Raw genomic sequence first — 20,068 nt, 5'->3', positions numbered from 1 at the left:
CTGAGATTTCCTGTCTGAGTCCCCTAACAAATGAAGTGACTAGCAGATTCTATTGGATCCTCTGACCTTCATCGAATCCTTGATCCTTGAACAGAGTATAGATTCTGGTGTAAAATTTTCCGACATTCTCCCATGATTCTTGAGTACAGTCCAATACACCGGTAGATGAGTCTGTGAGTCGCTCCTTGGCCCACTGCTGAAGTTGTTGACAAAAGGCTCCTCCTGATTGGTAAGTCTCCTTGTCTGTCACTTGGCTGTCATTCAGAGCTACTTGAATTATTGGCCAAAAGGCATCTCCTGCTTTAATGCTAGTGATTTCATGAAGATCTTTCCAAGTGGCTGAATAGGTTTGTTGAATTTGTCTGATTCTTCTGTAGAACGCCATAGGGTGTCTGTCTGGGTCAGGTAGTTGACTAATCACTGGATAAACTTGCGAAGGTGTGAATGCCACATATCTATTATGGTAATCTGGCACTGGAGATTCTGACTGAGAAGATGTTGAGGGAGATACCGGCAACACAGCAACAGGAGGTGGGCTTGTTTGTCCAGGAAATAGTTAATTTGGGTTATCTTCTGAGGTCATCTGGTGGCTGAGTGGGTCTGATCTAGCTGTGGCACTTTCCACAGCTCCGGTGAGAATTTGAGATTTATGATAGTCATTGCTGATTAGTCTTATCTCCTCCAACTTAGTTAGTCCTCTATACTCCGGTATAGCTTGGACTATTGCTTGGGCACAGGCTTGCATAGGAATTCCATGCATTCCAGAACTTATAGCAGGAAGAGCAATAGAAGTAAGGTTCCTTGTTCTAGCATAGTTCAGAATATTGTTGATTGTAGCTCTGAGTTGTGACACACAATGATCATGATTAGTGTTGAGCCACCCCCGTAGTGTTCGAGTTCGGTTCGGTTCGTCGAACACCCGTGTGTTCGCCGAACTGTTCGTCGAACTGTTCGTCGAACACCTTCGAACACCGTTAAAACCAATGGCAGACAAACAAAAACACATAGAAACACATAGAAAACACCTTCAAAGGTGTCCAAAAGCTGACAAACTGCTCAGAAGACACAACTAACACATGGAAAAGTGACAAGTACATATAGTCATGCGAAAAGAAAAGAGGTGGAGGAGTAAAAGGAGGGGGTGACACAGATATAGGCATTTCATGCCCTTCTAAAATCCAAAAAGTGAGAAGCCGACACGTTCAGTCCGCTGCTGCCCGTGCCACCTCCGCGTCGCCGGGTTTGTGCCAGAGCCGAGGTGAACCCTGACGGCCAGCCCCCCTCTCCCAATACTGGTGCCTGTCCGCTGGTGGGTCGAGCGAGCCCCCCTGTGGTGGAGGCAGCTCTAAGCTTTTTAATTTAAATTGTCTCTCTAATTTGAATGAATACACTTTAAATCCATTTACAAGGATCTATTGGAGGGCAAGTCTCATGCCAGCAGCCGCATAATTCCAGCTCCAGTAGCGTCCACTAAAGCTGCTGCAGTTAAAAAGCTTTTATAAGGATCGAGCTCGGCTGTCCACCGCAAGGCATCCTACTGCCAGTCCCAGCCCCTATGCCTTGGGGTGCCTCCTGATGCTCTTCACTGAGTATCCCATGGTCCCCAAGCATTTCCTTTGAAAAAATTAAGTGTCCAAACTACAGGTGGTGTAGCTTGCTTAACAGCCGGGATAATCCGCTGACTAGCAGACACTGCTACTAGGCACAAAGTATTTCCTGTGCTAGATGCAGTTAAAAATTTGTAATTAGATACTCTCGTTGGATGCTGAGAAAGCATTCCATAGAGTCTCCTGGCACGCCATATATGATTCTCTTAAAAAGCTTGGGATAGGGGTCTAGGGGACCCTTTTATAGCCAAAATCACGGCCCTGTATCGCAATACGTCACCTAGGCTGAAGATAAATGGAACTGTAGCACCCTGAGGGCTCGGTTGCTACAGAGGTATTGCACCTCACTCAGAGGTGTGATATCTCACTCTCAGGTAAGGATGTAGTGTGGATCAGGACCCGACACCTGCATGCATTACACCACATTGCCGTGGGGCAGGGCGACCAATATGCCCCTGAGATGGGCACGACAGTTCCTGTCCCTGGCTGGAGTGGGGGGAGGGAACACTGAGGAAGGGGAACCCTGTAGTGCAGGAGCAGGGAGAAAGCAGTTCCTGGGTGCATTGAGAAGGGAGTATAAAAGGTGGGCACCATCTTAGTTCAGTGCAGAGAAGTCTGAGCAGAAGTGGCAGGGAGCAGGGGCTCTGCATGAGCTCTGCTCCGGAGGCGGGCCTAGTAACAGAGGCCCAGGCCTGGAAGAGGGAGAAGGAAGGAAGAGGAGCAGAGAAGGCTTCAGGAACGAGGAACGAAGGGATCCCAGGGGTGCGGACGGGCGAGTCGCCACCGCACGCCCGAATCCACCTGCGTGGAGGGGTCAGGCCAAAGGGGGAGACCGGTCCCCGAAACTAGTGGAGGCAGGAAACGACCCTCAGCTAGAAACAGGAGGCTGTGACATTTTATGTGGCGCAGCCCCTCGCTACACCCGCTAGGAAGGCACCACATAGGGTCAGGGAAACTGGCGCCAAGTTTACCAAGAGGAGGCCCGAGGCAGCCGGACAGAAGGGTTGGTAAGAAAGGCCAGACAAAGGACACACAAAGGGGGTCCTGTGAAGCGCTCCAAAGTTATCTGGGAGTTGTCTGAGCCCCTCACCTGGTGAGCACAGTACGACGTGGGCAGCCGTTACCTGCAGACGTGGTCTGGATAATAAGAACTGTGAGTAAAGGCCCTGGACTGCATCACTGACTCCGTGTCGTTACTGCTGCTGCCCTGCACCATCACCCCCATCCTCCGCATACACTGACCTGACGCTATACTCCTCCCGTGGGGAGTTATGCTACGCTCTGCTGCACCCACAACACCAGCCTCAGCGGTCTGCCCTGGAGCGGCGGTTCACTCTGACCGCAATCCACGGGTGGCGTAGTCGGACATTTAAACATCAAAACCACATAAATAGTTCCGCCACTGGTTTGACCGCCCTGAGCCACGGAACCGGGTCGCCGCCACGGAGACTACAACCACCAGCATCCACCAAAAAGGGTCCGGCTCCGGGTGTCCCAAGGCCCAGGGGGCGCGTCAGAACATTTTCATCACCTTTCACAATCACCAATGGGACAAGGCGGGGATGTTCTCTGTCCCCTCTCTTATACATCCTAGTGACGGAGCACCTGCTCTCATCAATTCGCCATAACCCCAATATTAGGTGGATTGAGGTGGGAGGCACCGAGTACAAGTGCTCTCTATTTGCTGATGATGTCCTAGTATATATCACTCAATCACATATATCCATCCATGCTGTTATGGCTGAAATAGATCACTTTGCTACATGGACAAATTTTAAAATCAATGCAGCGAAGTCTGAGGCCCTCGATGTCTCCCTCCCCAAATCCATATAGGATTCCATCCAGTCCAACTTTCCCTTTGCCTGGCCCTCACAGGGTATCAAATACTTAGGAATTCCTATTCATAGAGACCTCTCCCATCTATGTTATCTTAATTTTGGGCCCTTTATTGAACAACTCCATACAGACCACGGTTGGCAAGTTAGAACTGTAAGATTCACTACGTGAACCACTGGTGTTTTGTGGAAAAGCACATGTACACTGTGTTCCAAATTATTATGCAAAAAGTGTTTAGGAGTGATAAGGGAAGAATTTGTTTGTTTGTCAGTTAAACTCATTGATGGTGATGTGTGTCAGGGCTCTTTATATCACTGTAAGCAATTGCAGACACCTGTGCTAATTAGTTTGGCAGGTGTGTCCAATGAAAGGCAAGACTACTTAAGAAGGCTGTCTCACATTATTAAGCAGCCTACATTTTCTGCCAAAATGGGAAAGAAAAAGGATGTGTCGGCTGCTGAGAAGCAACAAATTGTGGAGTGTTTAGGTCAAGGCATGACTACAATCAACATTGTGCAATGATCAGGATGAAGTGTCTTGGCAATCAAGAAGTATGTAGCTGATTCACAGTACACACGTGTGCATGCTGATAAGGGCAAATTGAGGACTCTTTCCTACAGGCAATTACGTCAGGTTGAAAGAGCAGCGGCAAAAAAGCCTTGTCATAGCAGCAGACAAGTTTTTGAAGCTGCTGGTGCCTCCAACGTCCCCCGAACAACAAGATGCAGGGTCCTTCAGAGGTTTGCAGCTGTGCATATGCCATCCAGTCGACCTCCTCTATCCACTTCACACAAGCAGAAACGGCTCCAGTGGGCCAAACATTACATGAAGACTGATTTCAAAACTGTTTTGTTCACGGATGAGTGCCGTGCAGCGCTCGATGGTCCAGATGGATGGAGTGGAGGATGGCTGGTTGATGGACACCCCACGCAAACACGGCTACAGCGCCAACAAGGAGGAGGTGGAGTAATGTTTTGGGCTGGAATCATGGGGAGAGAGATTGTCAGCCCCTTTAGGATCCCTGAAGGCGCTAAAGATGAACTCCATAATGTATGTGGATTTTCTCAAACAGCACTTCCTGCCATGGTTCAAGAAGAAGAACCGTGTATTTCACAGCAAGATCATTTTTTTGCATGATAATGCACCATCTCATGCTGCACATAAAACATCTGCATCTCTGGCTGATATGGGCATAAAAGGGGACAAACTTATGGTGTGACCCCCATGCTCCCCTGACCTCTACCCCATTCAGAACCTTTGGAGCATCATTAAAAGGAGTGTCTATGATGGCGGGAGGCAGTTCACATCTAAGCAACAGCTCTGGGAGGGTATTCTGTCCTCATGCAAAACAATTGAAGCAGAAACCATCCAAAACCTGACAAATTCAATGGACGAGAGAGTTCAGAAGCTCCTTTCGAACAAGGGGTCCTATGTGAAAATGTAACATCACCTAGAATAAAGTTTTGAGTTGAAAACTGTTTGATTTCAGTTTCTAACAACCTGCTAATGCTTATAATTTCAAAAATGACCATTTTTTTGGTCTTTATTAAAATGAAAAGGTTGATCGAAAAGTTTGGGGGATCTAAGAGTGTGGCAACCCAGTAGTCATGATTACTTCGAATTCTGACAATATGAGGGTCATGCTGCAGGTAGTGCAGCAAGAAGGCACTTATGTGTCTTGCGCATCTCGGAGCCCCAAAATTATTTTCCGGGCTAGATGCAGCTAAAAATTATTATTAATTTTAAATCTGGTGAAGCTTTAGTATAGATGGCCTAATAGGATCAGTGCTGCACACTGCTATAAAGCCCAAATTATTTTCCAGTCAAGATACAGATAAACATGATTAGTAATTTTAAATCTGGTGGAGCTTATTATAGATGGCCTAATAGAATCAGTGCTGCACACTGCTACAAAGCCCAAATTATTTTCCAGTCAAGATACAGATAAACATGATTAGTAATTTGAAAGCTTAAAACGGTTGGTAGGGTGATTTTAACCAATCATCAAGCTTTTACTCTCCCCAGGATGACACAGGGGTAGAAAAGTCGTTTCGGATCCATGATTTGTTCATCTTTATGAACGTGAGTCTGTCTACATTATCAGTGGAGAGCCGCGTGCGCTTATCTGTCAGCACACCACCAGCAGCGCTGAACACACGTTCAGACAGAACGCTGGCTGCGGGGCATGACAAGATCTCCAAGGCGTAAGTGGCTAGCTCCGGCCATTTATCCAGATTGGAAGCCCAAAAAGAGCAAGGGTCCAGTGACACAGTCATGGCTTCAATGTTTACTTGGAGATACTCCTGTACCATAGTCTCTAGGCGTTGACTATGTGTCAGACTTCTTGTCTCCTGTGGCCTTGCAAAGGATGGGCTAAAAAAGTGGTGAAATGATTCCGCAAAATTGATGTTACCAGCAGATACTGTGGTTCTGTTACGGTTTGAGTGCTGAACACTTGACGGTCCCACGGTTGGCAAGTTGGAACTGTGAGATTCACTACGTGCACCACTGGTATTTTGTGGAAAAGCACATGTAAGATTCTGCAACAGTCTCTGCTGATACTCCTGCATGCGTGCATCCCTTTCTATGGCAGGAATAATTTCTGCAAATTTACTTTTGTACCGGGGATCTAACAGTGTGGCAAACCAGTAGTCAGGATTATTTCTAATTCTCACAATTCGAGGGTCATGTTGCAGGTAGTGCAGCAAGAAGGCACTCATGTGTGTTGCGCATCCAGGAGCACCAAGTCCCTGTTGTGTTGGTGGCGAGGTAACAATCATGCTTCCTTCCTCTGTCCTCTCCCCCCAACCTCGCACAACAGAAATGTGATCAAGGTCTCCCTCATCTGATGAGTCTTCCATCAGTTCGTCCTCCACTTCTTCCTGGGCTCCTGCACCTTCCTCACTAGTTTGGCTGCTACCATGCGCCCTGGTAAAACCATCTCCCCCACCCTCACATGCCTGCCGCCTTGGTGCTGCCGACCGTCTGGACCTTGCAGATGTTAGCCCTTCCGCATACAACTCCTCCTCCTCTACTTCCTCCACCTCCTCTTGTGCCACCACCTGACTCCGAATTCTGTTTAACATGTGCTCCAGCATGTAAATCACCGGAATAGTCATGCTGATAATGGCATCGTCAGCACTAAATATCTTCGTCGCCATTTCAAAACTGTGCAGAAGGGTGCATAGGTCCCTGGTCTGAGACCACTCCTCCAGCGTGATTTGCCCCACCTCTGGATCTCGTTGGCCCAGGCTATACGTCAGAACGTATTGCACCAGGTCTTGTCGGTGCTGCCACAGTCGCTGCAACATGTGCAGAGTTGAATTCCACCGGGTAGGCACATCGCATTTTAGCCGGTGAAGTGGCAGGCCCAACGACTTCTGTAGAGATGTAAGTCGCTGAGCTGCGGGATGCGAACGGCGGAAGTGAGCACACAGCGACCGTGCCCTCTGCAGAAGGCCATCTAGTCTGGGATAGTGGGCTAAAAATTGCTGGACAACCAGGTTCAACACGTGAGCCATACAAGGCACGTGTGTGACATTGCCCCGGCGAAGGGCCGCACCCAGGTTTGCAGCATTGTCGCACACGGCCTTCCCTGGTTTCAGGTCCAGTGGAGACAACCATTCATGAAATTGGTTCTCCAGAGCTGACCACAACTCCTCAGCTGTGTGACTCACATTTCCCAGACATTTCAATGTAAAAACCGCCTGATGACGTTGAGCCCTACTGCCAGCATAGTAAGGAGGTGTGCAGGATCCCTTCTGCGCAGTTAGAAAACTTGTGGCATGACCAGACAGGCTTTGGGTGCAGGTGGAAGACCGAGAGGAGGTTGAGGAGGCAGAAGCAGTGGAGGAACTTTGACATAAAGAGGATTGACGCACAACTCGTGGGGACGGCAAGACTTGGACAGCAGCCCCTTGTCCTGCTGTCACCATAGTTACCCAGTGCCCAGTCAGCGACATGTAACGCCCCTGTCCATGCCTACTCGTCCAAGTGTCTGTGGTGAAATGCACCCTGTCACACACAGAGTTTCTCAAAGAAGCGGTGATGTTGTGTGCGACATGCTGGTGGAGCGCAGGCACACCTTTCTTTGAGAAGTAGTGCCGACTGGGCATCTGGTACTGGGGCACTGCGACGGACATAAGGTCTCGAAAATCCTCTGTGTCCACCAGGCGGAAAGGCAGCATTTCTGTAGCCAAGAGCTTGCAGATGGTGAAATTCAACCTCTTAGCTTTCTCATGGCTAGGAGGAAATGGTCTTTTACTTGTCCACATCTGAGGGACCGAGGGCTGGCTATTGTGCTTAGACGGGGTTGATAAGGGTGTCCCCGGCAAACTGCCGGTCTGTGAGGAAGATGCAGGCGGACATGTTAGGTTGCCTTGATCCAAAGGTGGTGCTATCGATGTCGGACAGCGCTCAACACCAGCTGGTGTTACCACCTCCAAAGAAAATGATGACCTGCCAATCACGCTGGCTGTTGCGGGTAAAGAGGTGGCAGGTCTGCGCCACAAAACAGGTGTGACTGCTGTCCCCCCAGTCACAGAGGATGAAGAGGCCGCGGATGCACAAGATATGGCAGACGGTGGTTGGCCCGGCCGGCTAGGCCGCATTGTAGCACACTGAGCTTCCCACTGCAACTTATGCTTCATGTCCATGTGCCGGTTCATGCATGAAGTACTCAAACTATGTATTTTTTGGACTCTACTTAGCTTTTGCTGACAAATGTTACAGATAACACGAGTTGGGTCATCTTTATCGATCTGAAAAAATGCCCAGGCTATGCAAGGCTTAGCACCCATGCGACCTGAAGAGCCACCACGACTTGTGGTGAGAGGCAGAGTTGTGTTTGAGGATGCAGTTGTTGACGTGCTTCCAGTACTACGTCTCTGTCCAGGAAGGCGCAACCTGACCTCGTCGTCACTAGCATCTTCCTCCACCTCCTCTGCTGACCTCATCTCTTGGCTGACTGTGGGTTGACAGTAAGTGGGATCTCCAACCTCATCATCATCACCCTGTGCGTTATCACACCCGTCGTCCTCAGAGCCAACCTGTTCCTGCCCTGACAAAAAACTAAAGTTGTCGCTCCAATCAGGTATTTGAGTCTTATCATCGTCTTCCTCATTGTCTCCACCAACAGGAGTTACAGTTTGGGAATGAGGGTCTACATTATGGTCAGAACCTTCTGAGTCTGGTCCTGGATCCGACTCATAAAGATTCTGGGCATCAGTGCAGATCATTTCCTCGTCTGGATTCACAGAAGCGCTGGAGTCGACCTCTGATTCCCAGGCTATAGTATGAGTAAACAGCTCTGCAGACTCAACCATCTGTTCTACCTCATACTCAGACGGGCAGCTGGAGATTTGGGAGCTGTGAGGAAGCAAGTGCGATTGGGGTGACACCTTTGAGGACTGGAGTATTTGTGATGTTGAAGTTGATGTGGAGGAGAGCCCACTTAAAGGAGCACTTGATATCCGTTGAAGCACCTGCTGTTTTTGTGCCTCATCTGGAATTTGTAGCGATTGGCGTGGCCGTAAGAAAGGGATCTTATCACATTGTCCGCTAAAAGAAGTAGACATTTTAGTTTGGCTGGAAGATGGTCTTTCTTCTGCAGATGCTACTGTTGCTTTAACACCTACCCCACGGACACAACCTTTTTTCCCCTTCCCAACACGCCTATTCCCCTTTCCACCAGCAGCAGGCCTTTTTCCACTCATTTTGGTGGTTAACTAATTCACAACTCTGGAGTTGTTTGCACAAAAAAACAATGGATGGGAACGGAGCAGAGCTGAGTGGCCAAACTGTGGTATTAGGCCAAAACTATTGGCTGGGTTAGATGCAGAAAAAAATTATATTCAATTTGCAACCTGATGGAGGTCAGTATAGATGGACTAATAGAACAAGTCCCGCACACAGCTAGAAGCCCAAATATTTTTTCAGAGGTAGATGCAGAAAAATTTTTTATTCAGTTTGCAACCTGATGGAGGTCTGTATAGATGGATTAATAGAACAAGTCCCACACACAGCTACAAGCCCAATATTTTTTCAGAGGTAGATGCAGAAAAAATATATATTCAGTTTGCAACCTGATGGAGGTCAGTATAGATGGACTAATAGAGAAAGTCCCACACACTGCTAGAAGGCCAAATATTTTTTCAGAGCTAGATGCAGACAAAAAATTATTTTGAATTTGCAACCTGATGGAGGTCAGTATAGGTGGACTAATAGAACAAGTCCCACACACTGCTAGAAGGCCAAATATTTTTTCAGAGCTAGATGCAGAAAAAAATTATATTCAGTTTGCAACCTGATGGAGGTCTGTATAGATGGATTAATAGAACAAGTCCCACACACAGCTAGAAGCCCAAATATTTTTTCAGAGGTAGATTCAGATAAAAATTATTTTTAATTTGCAACCTGATGGAGGTCAGTATAGATGGACTAATAGAGAAAGTCCCACACACTGCTAGAAGGCCAAATATTTTTTCAGAGCTAGATGCAGATAAAAATTATTTTTAATTTGCAACCTGATGGAGGTCAGTATAGATGGACTAATAGAGAAAGTCCCACACACTGCTAGAAGGCCAAATATTTTTTCAGAGCTAGATGCAGATAAAAATTATATTCAATTTGCAACCTGATGGAGGTCAGTATAGATGGACTAATAGAACAAGTCCCACACACAGCTAGAAGCCCAAATATTTTTTCAGAGGTACTGTAGATGCAGATAAAAATTATTTTTAATTTGCAACCTGATGGAGGTCAGTATAGATGGACTAATACAACAAGTCCCACACACAGCTACAAGCCCAATATTTTTTCAGAGGTAGATGCAGAAAAAAATATATTCAGTTTGCAACCTGATGGAGGTCAGTATAGATGGAGTAATAGAACAAGTCCCACACACAGCTAGAAGCCCAAATATTTTTTCAGAGGTAGATGCAGATAAAAATTATTTTTAATTTGCAACCTGATGGAGGTCAGTATAGATGGACTAATAGAGAAAGTCCCACACACTGCTAGAAGGCCAAATATTTTTTCAGAGCTAGATGCAGATAAAAATGATATTCAATTTGCAACCTGATGGAGGTCAGTATAGATGGACTAATAGAGAAAGTCCCACACACTGCTAGAAGGCCAAATATTTTTTCAGAGCTAGATGCAGATAAAAATTATATTCAATTTGCAACCTGATGGAGGTCAGTATAGATGGACTAATAGAACAAGTCCCACACACAGCTAGAAGCCCAAATATTTTTTCAGAGGTACTGTAGATGCAGATAAAAATTATTTTTAATTTGCAACCTGATGGAGGTCAGTATAGATGGACTAATAGAGAAAGTCCCACACACTGCTAGAAGGCCAAATATTTTTTCAGAGCTAGATGCAGATAAAAATTATATTCAATTTGCAACCTGATGGAGGTCAGTATAGATGGACTAATAGAGAAAGTCCCACACACTGCTAGAAGGCCAAATATTTTTTCAGAGCTAGATGCAGATAAAAATTATATTCAATTTGCAACCTGATGGAGGTCAGTATAGATGGACTAATAGAACAAGTCCCACACACAGCTAGAAGCCCAAATATTTTTTCAGAGGTACTGTAGATGCAGATAAAAATTATTTTTAATTTGCAACCTGATGGAGGTCAGTATAGATGGACTAATAGAGAAAGTCCCACACACTGCTAGAAGGCCAAATATTTTTTCAGACGTAGATGCAGAAAAAAAATATATTCAGTTTGCAACCTGATGGAGGTCAGTATAGATGGACTAATAGAGAAAGTCCCACACACTGCTAGAAGGCCAAATATTTTTTCAGAGCTAGATGCAGACAAAAAATTATTTTGAATTTGCAACCTGATGGAGGTCAGTATAGGTGGACTAATAGAACAAGTACCACACACTGCTAGAAGGCCAAATATTTTTTCAGAGGTAGATGCAGAAAAAAAATATATTCAGTTTGCAACCTGATGGAGGTCAGTATAGATGGACTAATAGAGAAAGTCCCACACACTGCTAGAAGGCCACATATTTTTTCAGAGGTAGATGCAGAAAAAAATATATTCAGTTTGCAACCTGATGGAGGTCTGTATAGATGGATTAATAGAACAAGTCCCACACACAGCTAGAAGCCCAATATTTTTTCAGAGGTAGATGCAGAAAAAAATATATTCAGTTTGCAAGCTGATGGAGGTCAGTATAGATGGACTAATACAACAAGTCCCACACACAGCTAGAAGCCCAATATTTTTTCAGAGGTAGATGCAGAAAAAAATATATTCAGTTTGCAACCTGATGAAGTTCTGTATAGATGGATTAATAGAACAAGTCCCACACACAGCTAGAAGCCCAATATTTTTTCAGAGGTAGATGCAGAAAAAAATATATTCAGTTTGCAACCTGATGGAGGTCAGTATAGATGGACTAATACAAGTCCCACACACAACTAGAAGCCCAATATTTTTTCAGAGGTAGATGCAGAAAAAAATATATTCAGTTTGCAACCTGATGGAGGTCTGTATAGATGGATTAATAGAACAAGTCCCACACACAGCTAGAAGCCCAATATTTTTTCAGAGGTAGATGCAGAAAAAAATATATTCAGTTTGCAACCTGATGGAGGTCAGTATAGATGGACTAATACAACAAGTCCCACACACAGCTAGAAGCCCAATATTTTTTCAGAGCTAGATGCAGAAAAAAATTATATTCAATTTGCAACCTGATGGAGGTCAGTATAGATGGACTAATAGAATGATGCTATGCCCAAAAGATTTTACTTCACTAGGTGCAGTAAAAAAATTGGTATTCTATACACAGGTGGTATATCTTGCAACACAGATAGGCTACTCCACTGACTAACACACTCTGCAATAGGCCAAAAAGGATTAGCTTTGCTAGATTCAGCCAAATGCTGTGAAAAAAACTTGCACAGCACTGGCACAGACCTGCCTGGCAAAAACTGATAGGAACTGATGTAACCTAGTCCTGAAAAGGACTCCAATTACAATTAGTCTTTACTCCCACAATCTATTATTTAAGAGCACAGACCTGCCTGATAAAAGTCATAGGAAATGCTGTAACCTAGTCCTTAAAAGGACTGCAATCACAACTATTCCCTACTCCCAAGCTATCTGTAGATTTGTGCGAAAATTGGCTTGAAATTAACAAGGTATAGCGCACACAGCAACAGCGGTGCCGTCTAACACGCAGCTGCAGCAGTGAGAAAATGGTGGCGACGGGGAAAATGGCTTGGTCTTATAGGGCAAGGACATGTGACATACACTGCCAATGACACATGCCCTTGCTTGTGTGAAAAAAAGCACTTCGCTCCGTGTGTGCGCTGCTGATAGGCTGACAGATTGCACCTCCCCACTGTAAATGCGGGAAAGAGAAAAAAAAAATGGAGATCTTCATTGTTCCTGCAGAGATCCATCCCCTGCCCCTCCCCCCACTCCGCTGTACACTCAAACTGCGTATTAACATTAATTTTCATCATTAGTGAGAAAAAATCCAGTTATGATTTTGGTGCACGAACAGTTATCGAATATAACCTCGAACAGCCGAATTTTTCTCAAATTGTTCGTGTTCGCCGAACGGCTCGAACACCGCCCAAAACAGCTCGAATTTGAGATTGGCGAACAGTTCGAGTAGAACAACGCTCATCTCTAATCATGATGATCTTCATCATACACTGGACCTACTGCATGAATGATAAGCCTGCATGGTAATCTCCCCGGTCTGGTGGCTACCAGGTCTGTTGCCTCGACCGGTCCTGAAGAATGTACAATGCTGTTACAGCATTCCTGAATAGCATTACCTCTGGCTTGCACAATAGTCTTAGCCACTCCTCCCCTATGTTGTAATCTAGGGTTTGTTGCATTAACTATAGCATCCACCCGCTGTGTTACCAGATCCCCCAGACCTGCTGTTAGCACCGTTGATGACTTCTAAATCATTCTTTCTGTCCATGGTTTCCACACCTGTGGGTATTCTTCATCTGAAAGGTTGGCATGGGAATCCTCCCAATCGGGAGAGAATTCTGATATTGGTGTACGAAATGTCACATGAGCCAGTTTACTTTCTGGATCGCTTATTGGTGTTGGCGCTGATGGTGGTGGTGATGCTGCTGCCTCTTCATCTCAATGCTCCTCTGGTTCAATAGTATTTCTCATTCGGTTAAGGGCCTGCTGGAATTCCGGACTGTTAAATAGAGCTTCGGCACTAGGCAAATGAGGATAGAGAGGGACATAGTCTTTCGGGACATAGTACGCATCACCCGGAGAGACAACCGGACACACTGGTATAGGAGTAAATGTTGCGGTTGATGTTCCGGGTGTAGCGTGCATTGTGGCCTGTATTCTGGGTGCGCCAAGATAGCCGCCACCGGAAGGAAGCACACTACAGGAAGGGTGTGTGCCACTGGGAAGGAGCATACCCACTGACATCTGGTCAGAGGCAGGAGGTGATGCAGTGGGTGTAGTAACATGGCCGCTGCAGGAAGGGTTGGAACTTTGGGTGGACATAGGTATAACAGATGAGGATGGGGCACTAGGAGTGGCTTGGGTAGTAGCGAGCGGTGGGCCTCCTGGACGGGGCGTGTGACATGCAACACAATAATATGCTGACAATGGATTCTGCTGGTCACAATTAGAACACACCCAACAATTCATTGCGCCGCCATTATAGGGCGGTGGCATCTCTCTAACATAGAAATAACCAGTTATGTTCCCTTTTGTTATCCCTATCCTCAATCTCCATAAACCCTTCTTTCGATAAACTCAGTGCAACCTTTTTCCACATGTATGCACTTTGCAACAACCCATTATCTTCCAGTTTTCCCCTGTATTCACAAATTTCTGCTTTCAACATCTCGTACTGTAATCTACCCCCCGGTACAACCCACACAATGACATTACTTTTTTGGTTTTCTCTACATATTTCCTTCCCTCTCTTCTAGCAACTATATATTTGGGGTCCTGTTGCTCCTGATCGAGTGAACCCTGCGACACAAACAATGTCTTTAGTTTTTCCATGATTTTGGCTCCAGGTGTCCCATCCCCTTAGACTTATGATCAGACCAGGCAGCTGATACACAAGTAGAATTGTAACAGATCCCTACAATCCCTACCAAGCACTGAATTGATTCTTTTATGACTTAATGAAGCACTGAAGATCCCGCGCACCCGCGTCCTAGTGACGTCTTAATATACGGCTTAACGTTGCAGTTGGCTACCCGCATATTCCACGTCTTAATAGAGGATTGGTTGACCCCGAGTGTCCGCATCCTAATGGCGTCTAAATACACGACTTATCAGTAACTTCACTCCCCGCGTGTCCCACGACTTAATACATGACTTAATAGAGGATTGGTTGGCCCCGCATGCCCACGCCCTAATGGCGTCTTAATACACGACTTATCAGCAACGTCCCTCCCCGTGTGCTCGCATTATAAATAAAGAAATTTTCCTAAATTCTCAAGTGTATACTTGTACGCCCCTGCGTACAAAGATTGTTCTAATGGGAGGGAACACCTCAGAAACCACAGAGCAGCAGTTAGCCAGGAGCGACTACACACCAGAGTTCTTGGAAGCACACAGTGGGGACCCTCCCAGTCGCACGGGGCTGTCCCTAAGGGCCAATCTAGACACCACAAACTCACCAGAGACTGCTCAAAATACGAATAAGCACTACGGATTCATTAAATCTGCAGACTTACCGTATTCAGTGATGAAAGTTGATCAGGCTCTCGCTTTGTGCAGTCCCGGCTCGTCCGTAGGTGGCCCGGTGATGGGCATCCCAAGACCTAGAGTCCCCTCGAGTGTGATCCGAGTCACGGCACCATTTGTGGAGGTTTCACCAATTTAAGATACACCAGGTAACTGCTCTCCTCCAAATTAAAGATGTCCGAGTGCATGCAAAGAAGCTAATTAACCAAATTTGCTAATCCGGTTGAAAAACTTCACTCAGAGACTGAACAACGCAAAATGACATACTTTATTACATAGACATAGGGTTATATAGTATTCTACTTCTAGGTGGGATTAGTAAAATTCATTGCTCTTTCTGATAACTCGGCACACTTCAATTTGCTCATCCATGTATCTCTTGGCCTCAGTAACACCTTAGGAATTCTGATGGGAGGCAAGAAGTAGTCTCTCAACGCCATCTTTGCCAACTCGACATGAATCTCTCTGTTATCAGCCATGCACATGCATACGTCATATCCAGGAAATCATTTAGTTGTTCGTTCATGTCTACAGTAAGAACAGAAACTGTTAGTTATATATTCATTAACTGATAGCATAATCCATGTACATATACACATTTGCATACATACATACACATAGATTATTCCATCATCTCTATATTAATTCACACTGATTAGGTAATCTACAGTATTAAAAGAAACTAATTGATTTTCTATAATATATATTTTACCTTGACACACAGATGTTGGAACTATAAGTTTGCTTCTTGTAAGAAAACACTGCCTAGATGGAGATCACCTTACTTTTCCTTAACTTTCCTTTCATCCGCATCAAAATGCCTTTGGTGCCCATGACCCAGTTTCTTGTCTATTGGTTGTCCTTTCGTAAACCACTTTAATATCCTACAAAACCTGCAGATACACAGACCCAGTCATCTTGCCTTTGTCTGGGTCACTCACATCTTTATGCTTGCCTATTATCACACATCAATTTTAATCAATTATATTAATGAATTGTGTCAGTGGCTTTAATGTCTTGAACGAGCAATGTACACTAGTAAAAAAATGGTGTAGATTTATAACCACCAATTTTTGGGTTACTGAGCACCAATTCACAATTTTTTTCTGATACATACAGATGAGGGTTTCAGAGTAAAAAAAAAATTGTGACTCATTTAAATAGTTTTGTTTGCGACGTACAGAGCAGATTGGTGCACTGCTTGTAGGGTGCATCAGCAGTAATAAAACTAGTCATTGACTATGGGGACACGGTAGGACATTAGTATTTACATTATTTACATTCTTCCATGTAAAGTTGATTACTAGTTTGGTAGAACAAGTTGAATGAAAGTGTATTGAACCTCACCCAGCTCATTTAAATTGTAATTAAGTTAAGAAGGAGGAGAACATCAAGCCTCAGTTATAAATACAGCTCTGGGTATTACTTGATGTCATTCCATGACTACATAGTCCAAGTGCTCAGCCTGAATCACATCAGGGCAACATACAGACGACATGACAGGTGAGTGCAGGAGTGAGCTACCGTGAATTAAGTTAGAAAGATGACAGATTTTGAGATTAATCTATGTATTCTTTGTATTGTGAGTAGAATCAACTGAGATATGACTTAATAAATATCTAAGTTTGGGTGTAGATTATTTTTTCTTGCTACACACACCCTTCATTAACTGTATAAAGCTTGCATATGATGCTTCTTAGGTTGCATTTGTGCTATTGGTTTTGTTTGACTGCTTTATTATTGAAATACCTTGTATTGATGGTGAACAGCTGGTTTCTGAGTACGTGTTGTGCATGGTTCTTATGTGTACCATGAAAAAACAATACCCTATTGTCTTCTGATTACTGCTGATGACCTTGAGAGTCAATGATGTATAATTGAGGACATCAAAGAAAAGTAGAGGCTTTATGGGTGTTGTGCTGTTTAGGTCAGCAATGATGAAACCATCCAATCCAGCACCCAAAGATTTTGATCTTTTCTTTGATATCCTCAATATTATCCATGTCGGTGGCAGAAGAGGGCCTCGTTGTACAACACCAACAATTTAGGTGAAAAGTCTTTTGTCTACAATGTATTTTTCCATTGTTTTTGTGGCTCTAAATTTCCAGCACAATCATGTAAAATTAATGTTACCATAGAACATTAGAGAAAAATGTGCACAGATGTGGGGTTTCATAATAATTTCTAAATTGATGTTATATATATAATCTCATATTTATGACATTGACAGTACAGCAAGTCTTTATCACGTAAACTAGTGTTATAGAGCGTTTGGTAAATCTGTGCTTTCTTACTTAACTACAACAACATCACATACAACTGTTTTAGGATTAATTATCTTTAGAGTGCATCATAATTTACTAAGTGCCCAAAAAGCAAAATGAAAAAAACAAACAGGCAGAATCTTTTTTTTTTAACAGGCTTTGGCTGAATCTCGATCCATGGCGACTTGATCGATGAACGATCTGTTGGAAATTAATCTTGTGCAAGCCTAGATAGGTCCACCATGGTCTTCTCCACCTGGTAACATCAAACTATTGGGTTGTTGGTCTTTCTCTTCACCTTCTTTTTATTCTTCCAAGCATTATGGACTTCTCCAGTGAATGCTGTCATCATACGATGTGTCCAAAGTAGGCAAATTGTATCTTGGTGATCCTTGCTTCAAGTGATATGTCTGGCTTGATTTGTTTCAAAATTGATTTATTTATTCTTATTGCCATCCATGGTATTGATAGCACCCTTCTCCTGCATCAGTTTTCGAAGGCGTTGATTTTTCTTCAGTCTTGTCTCTTTATTGTCCAGGTTTTGCATCTGTATGTTACCACAGAAAAGACCAAACTTTGTACAATGTCTTCATCGTCAGTGAAATGTTCCTCGATTTGGAGACCTTGTCCAGTGACTTCATTGTTGATTTGCCCATAGTTATTCTCCTTTGACTTCCGGTGTCATCACTGTATCTTCACTGATCATTGATCTGAGTAGTTTGAAGTCTTTTCCAACTTCCAGTTTGTCGCCGTCCATCTCAAATGTGTCCCGGCCATACCTGGCAGTAGTCAATATCTTTGTCACTTTATATTGAGTAGTAGTCCTATGTTTGAGCTTTCCAGGTTGACACTGCATATTAAGTCCTTCATTCCATCTACGCTTGTGACTATCAAAGTTGTATCATCTGCGTATTTAAGATTGTTGATGATTCAAGCAGCAATATTGATTCCTTCTTTTTTGGAAAGTCCAGCTTTCCTGAAAATTACCGCATTTTGCGGACTATAAGATGCAGCCCAAACTTTGGGGTGCAAAATAGGAAAACATTTTTTTAAATAAAATGGTGGTGCGTCTTATAGTTTGTTTATTTGTTGCAGCGGTGGAGTGGGGTCACAGGAAGCTGGGTCGCTGCTTCAAGAGGCCCACAGCGACAGGAATGGGGAGATGTTCTGGGCCCCAGGCCAGGAGAAGGTGTGTGTCCAAGTGGTGTGAGGCTGCGGGCCCTGGGCTTAGATTATAAGATGCTCCTCCATTTTCCTCCAAAATTTGGTAGAAATAAGTGCGTCTTATAATCCGAAAAATACGGTAGCTTCTGCATATAACTTGAAGAGAAATGTTGACAGGATACAGCCTCGTCTGACTACTCACTCGACTTTGAACCGTGTCGTGTTGCAATGTTTCGTTCGGACTGTTGTTTCTTGGCTGATGTAAAGGTTTCTAATGAGGCTGATTAAATGGTTCGACACACACATATCCTTCATGGTATTCCAAAGTTTCTGGTGACAAACATAGTTGAAGGGTTTGCTATAGTCGATGAAACAAAAATAGATCTCCTTGTTGTATTCTTTAGTTTTTTATATTATCCATCTAATGTTAGCAATCACATTTCCTCCTCTGCCTTTTCTGAGACTTGCTTGTTCCTCGTCAAAGGCTGTAAATGTCTTTGTAGGAACTTCAGTAGTATTTTGCTGGCATGAGGTATGAGTACCACAGTATGATAGTTTCAAGTCGGTGGCATCTCTCTTCTGCATAGGAATAAATTCTGATCTTGTCTAGTCCTTGGGCCATTTATCAGTTGTCCTTACCTGTTGACACAGGTGTGTGATTACATCAATTGCTGCTGCAGAAGACTGTATTAGCTCTATTGGAATATTGTCACATCTTTGTTTTTGGCAGAAACTTTAGTACAGCTTACGACTTTATCTTTCAGGATGTTCGACCCTCTATCATTTCCAATTTCAGTTTCTTCCTGTATCTCTGAGTCATTCTTTTGAGGTGCTCTGTGTACTCTTTCCCTCTTTCTTTGATCTGTTCTGGCTCAGTTTGCTTGCTCCTGTTGGTGTCTTTCAAATAAGAAACAGAATCCGGCACTCTTAAAGTTGCAATGAATATTTTAGTTTTAATGAAAATCACAATCCAACAAATGAAATTAGTGACATTTCGGTCAACAAGACCTACTTCAGACAGATTGCAATCAGAGTACTGTGTGGAATAGCGCTCGCTATGTGGTATAGGGATATGCTGCGCAGTAAATTTGCGTAAATCTCCTGTGCAGCATATCTCTTGCAACTTTAAAAGTGACGGATTCTGTTTCTTATTTAAATGTATGGAGTGGTATCCTATCTAGGCATCATGTCCTTATGCAGAGTGACATATATTCCAGTTGTATGTTGGCGTCTTTCAACATGTCCACTCTTGGTTGAAACTCTGGTTGTATCTCTTTGATCTTTAGGTATGCCTTCCTGGTCTTGCCCCTCAGATGTTCATTTTCTATCTCTGTACATATCTTTTAGTAATAAAGTTCTTTGTCTGCTCAAATGGCTCTCTTTAGTCTTTACTGATGTTGTCTGCATCCTGCTTGTTACATTTTGCTATTGCAATTCGGCATTCTTTGATAATTTTTAGAGTATTTT

General features: G+C 44.1%; 1 protein-coding gene across 2 annotated transcripts in view; it reads left to right on the top strand.

Annotated features, from left to right (window-relative positions):
• Positions 1–16,558: 16,558 nt before the first annotated feature.
• LOC141271072 (protein-glutamine gamma-glutamyltransferase E-like) overlaps positions 16,559–20,068 on the top strand; it is a 105,342-nt gene continuing 101,832 nt past the window's right edge. The window contains exons 1-2 of one of the 2 annotated variants that reach the window (XM_073681175.1): positions 16,608–16,676; positions 17,594–17,696. Coding sequence is in view for 1 of the 2 variants with exons in the window: in XM_073681174.1 (XP_073537275.1) it covers positions 16,670–16,676 (7 nt within the window). In the remaining variant the exon portion in view is untranslated. Of the gene's footprint in view, positions 16,677–17,593; positions 17,697–20,068 lie in introns of both variants that reach the window. The other variant, XM_073681174.1, reaches the window with a different exon arrangement.

The sequence above is a fragment of the Phyllobates terribilis genome, unplaced genomic scaffold, assembly GCF_046119375.1.
Source record: "Phyllobates terribilis strain yellow unplaced genomic scaffold, ASM4611937v1 Scaffold_5__5_contigs__length_657084704, whole genome shotgun sequence".
In the NCBI taxonomy this organism is placed as follows: Eukaryota; Metazoa; Chordata; class Amphibia; order Anura; family Dendrobatidae; genus Phyllobates; species Phyllobates terribilis.
The sequence above is the reverse complement of the archived record's forward strand: the minus strand, read 5'-3'. Positions and strand labels throughout refer to the sequence as shown.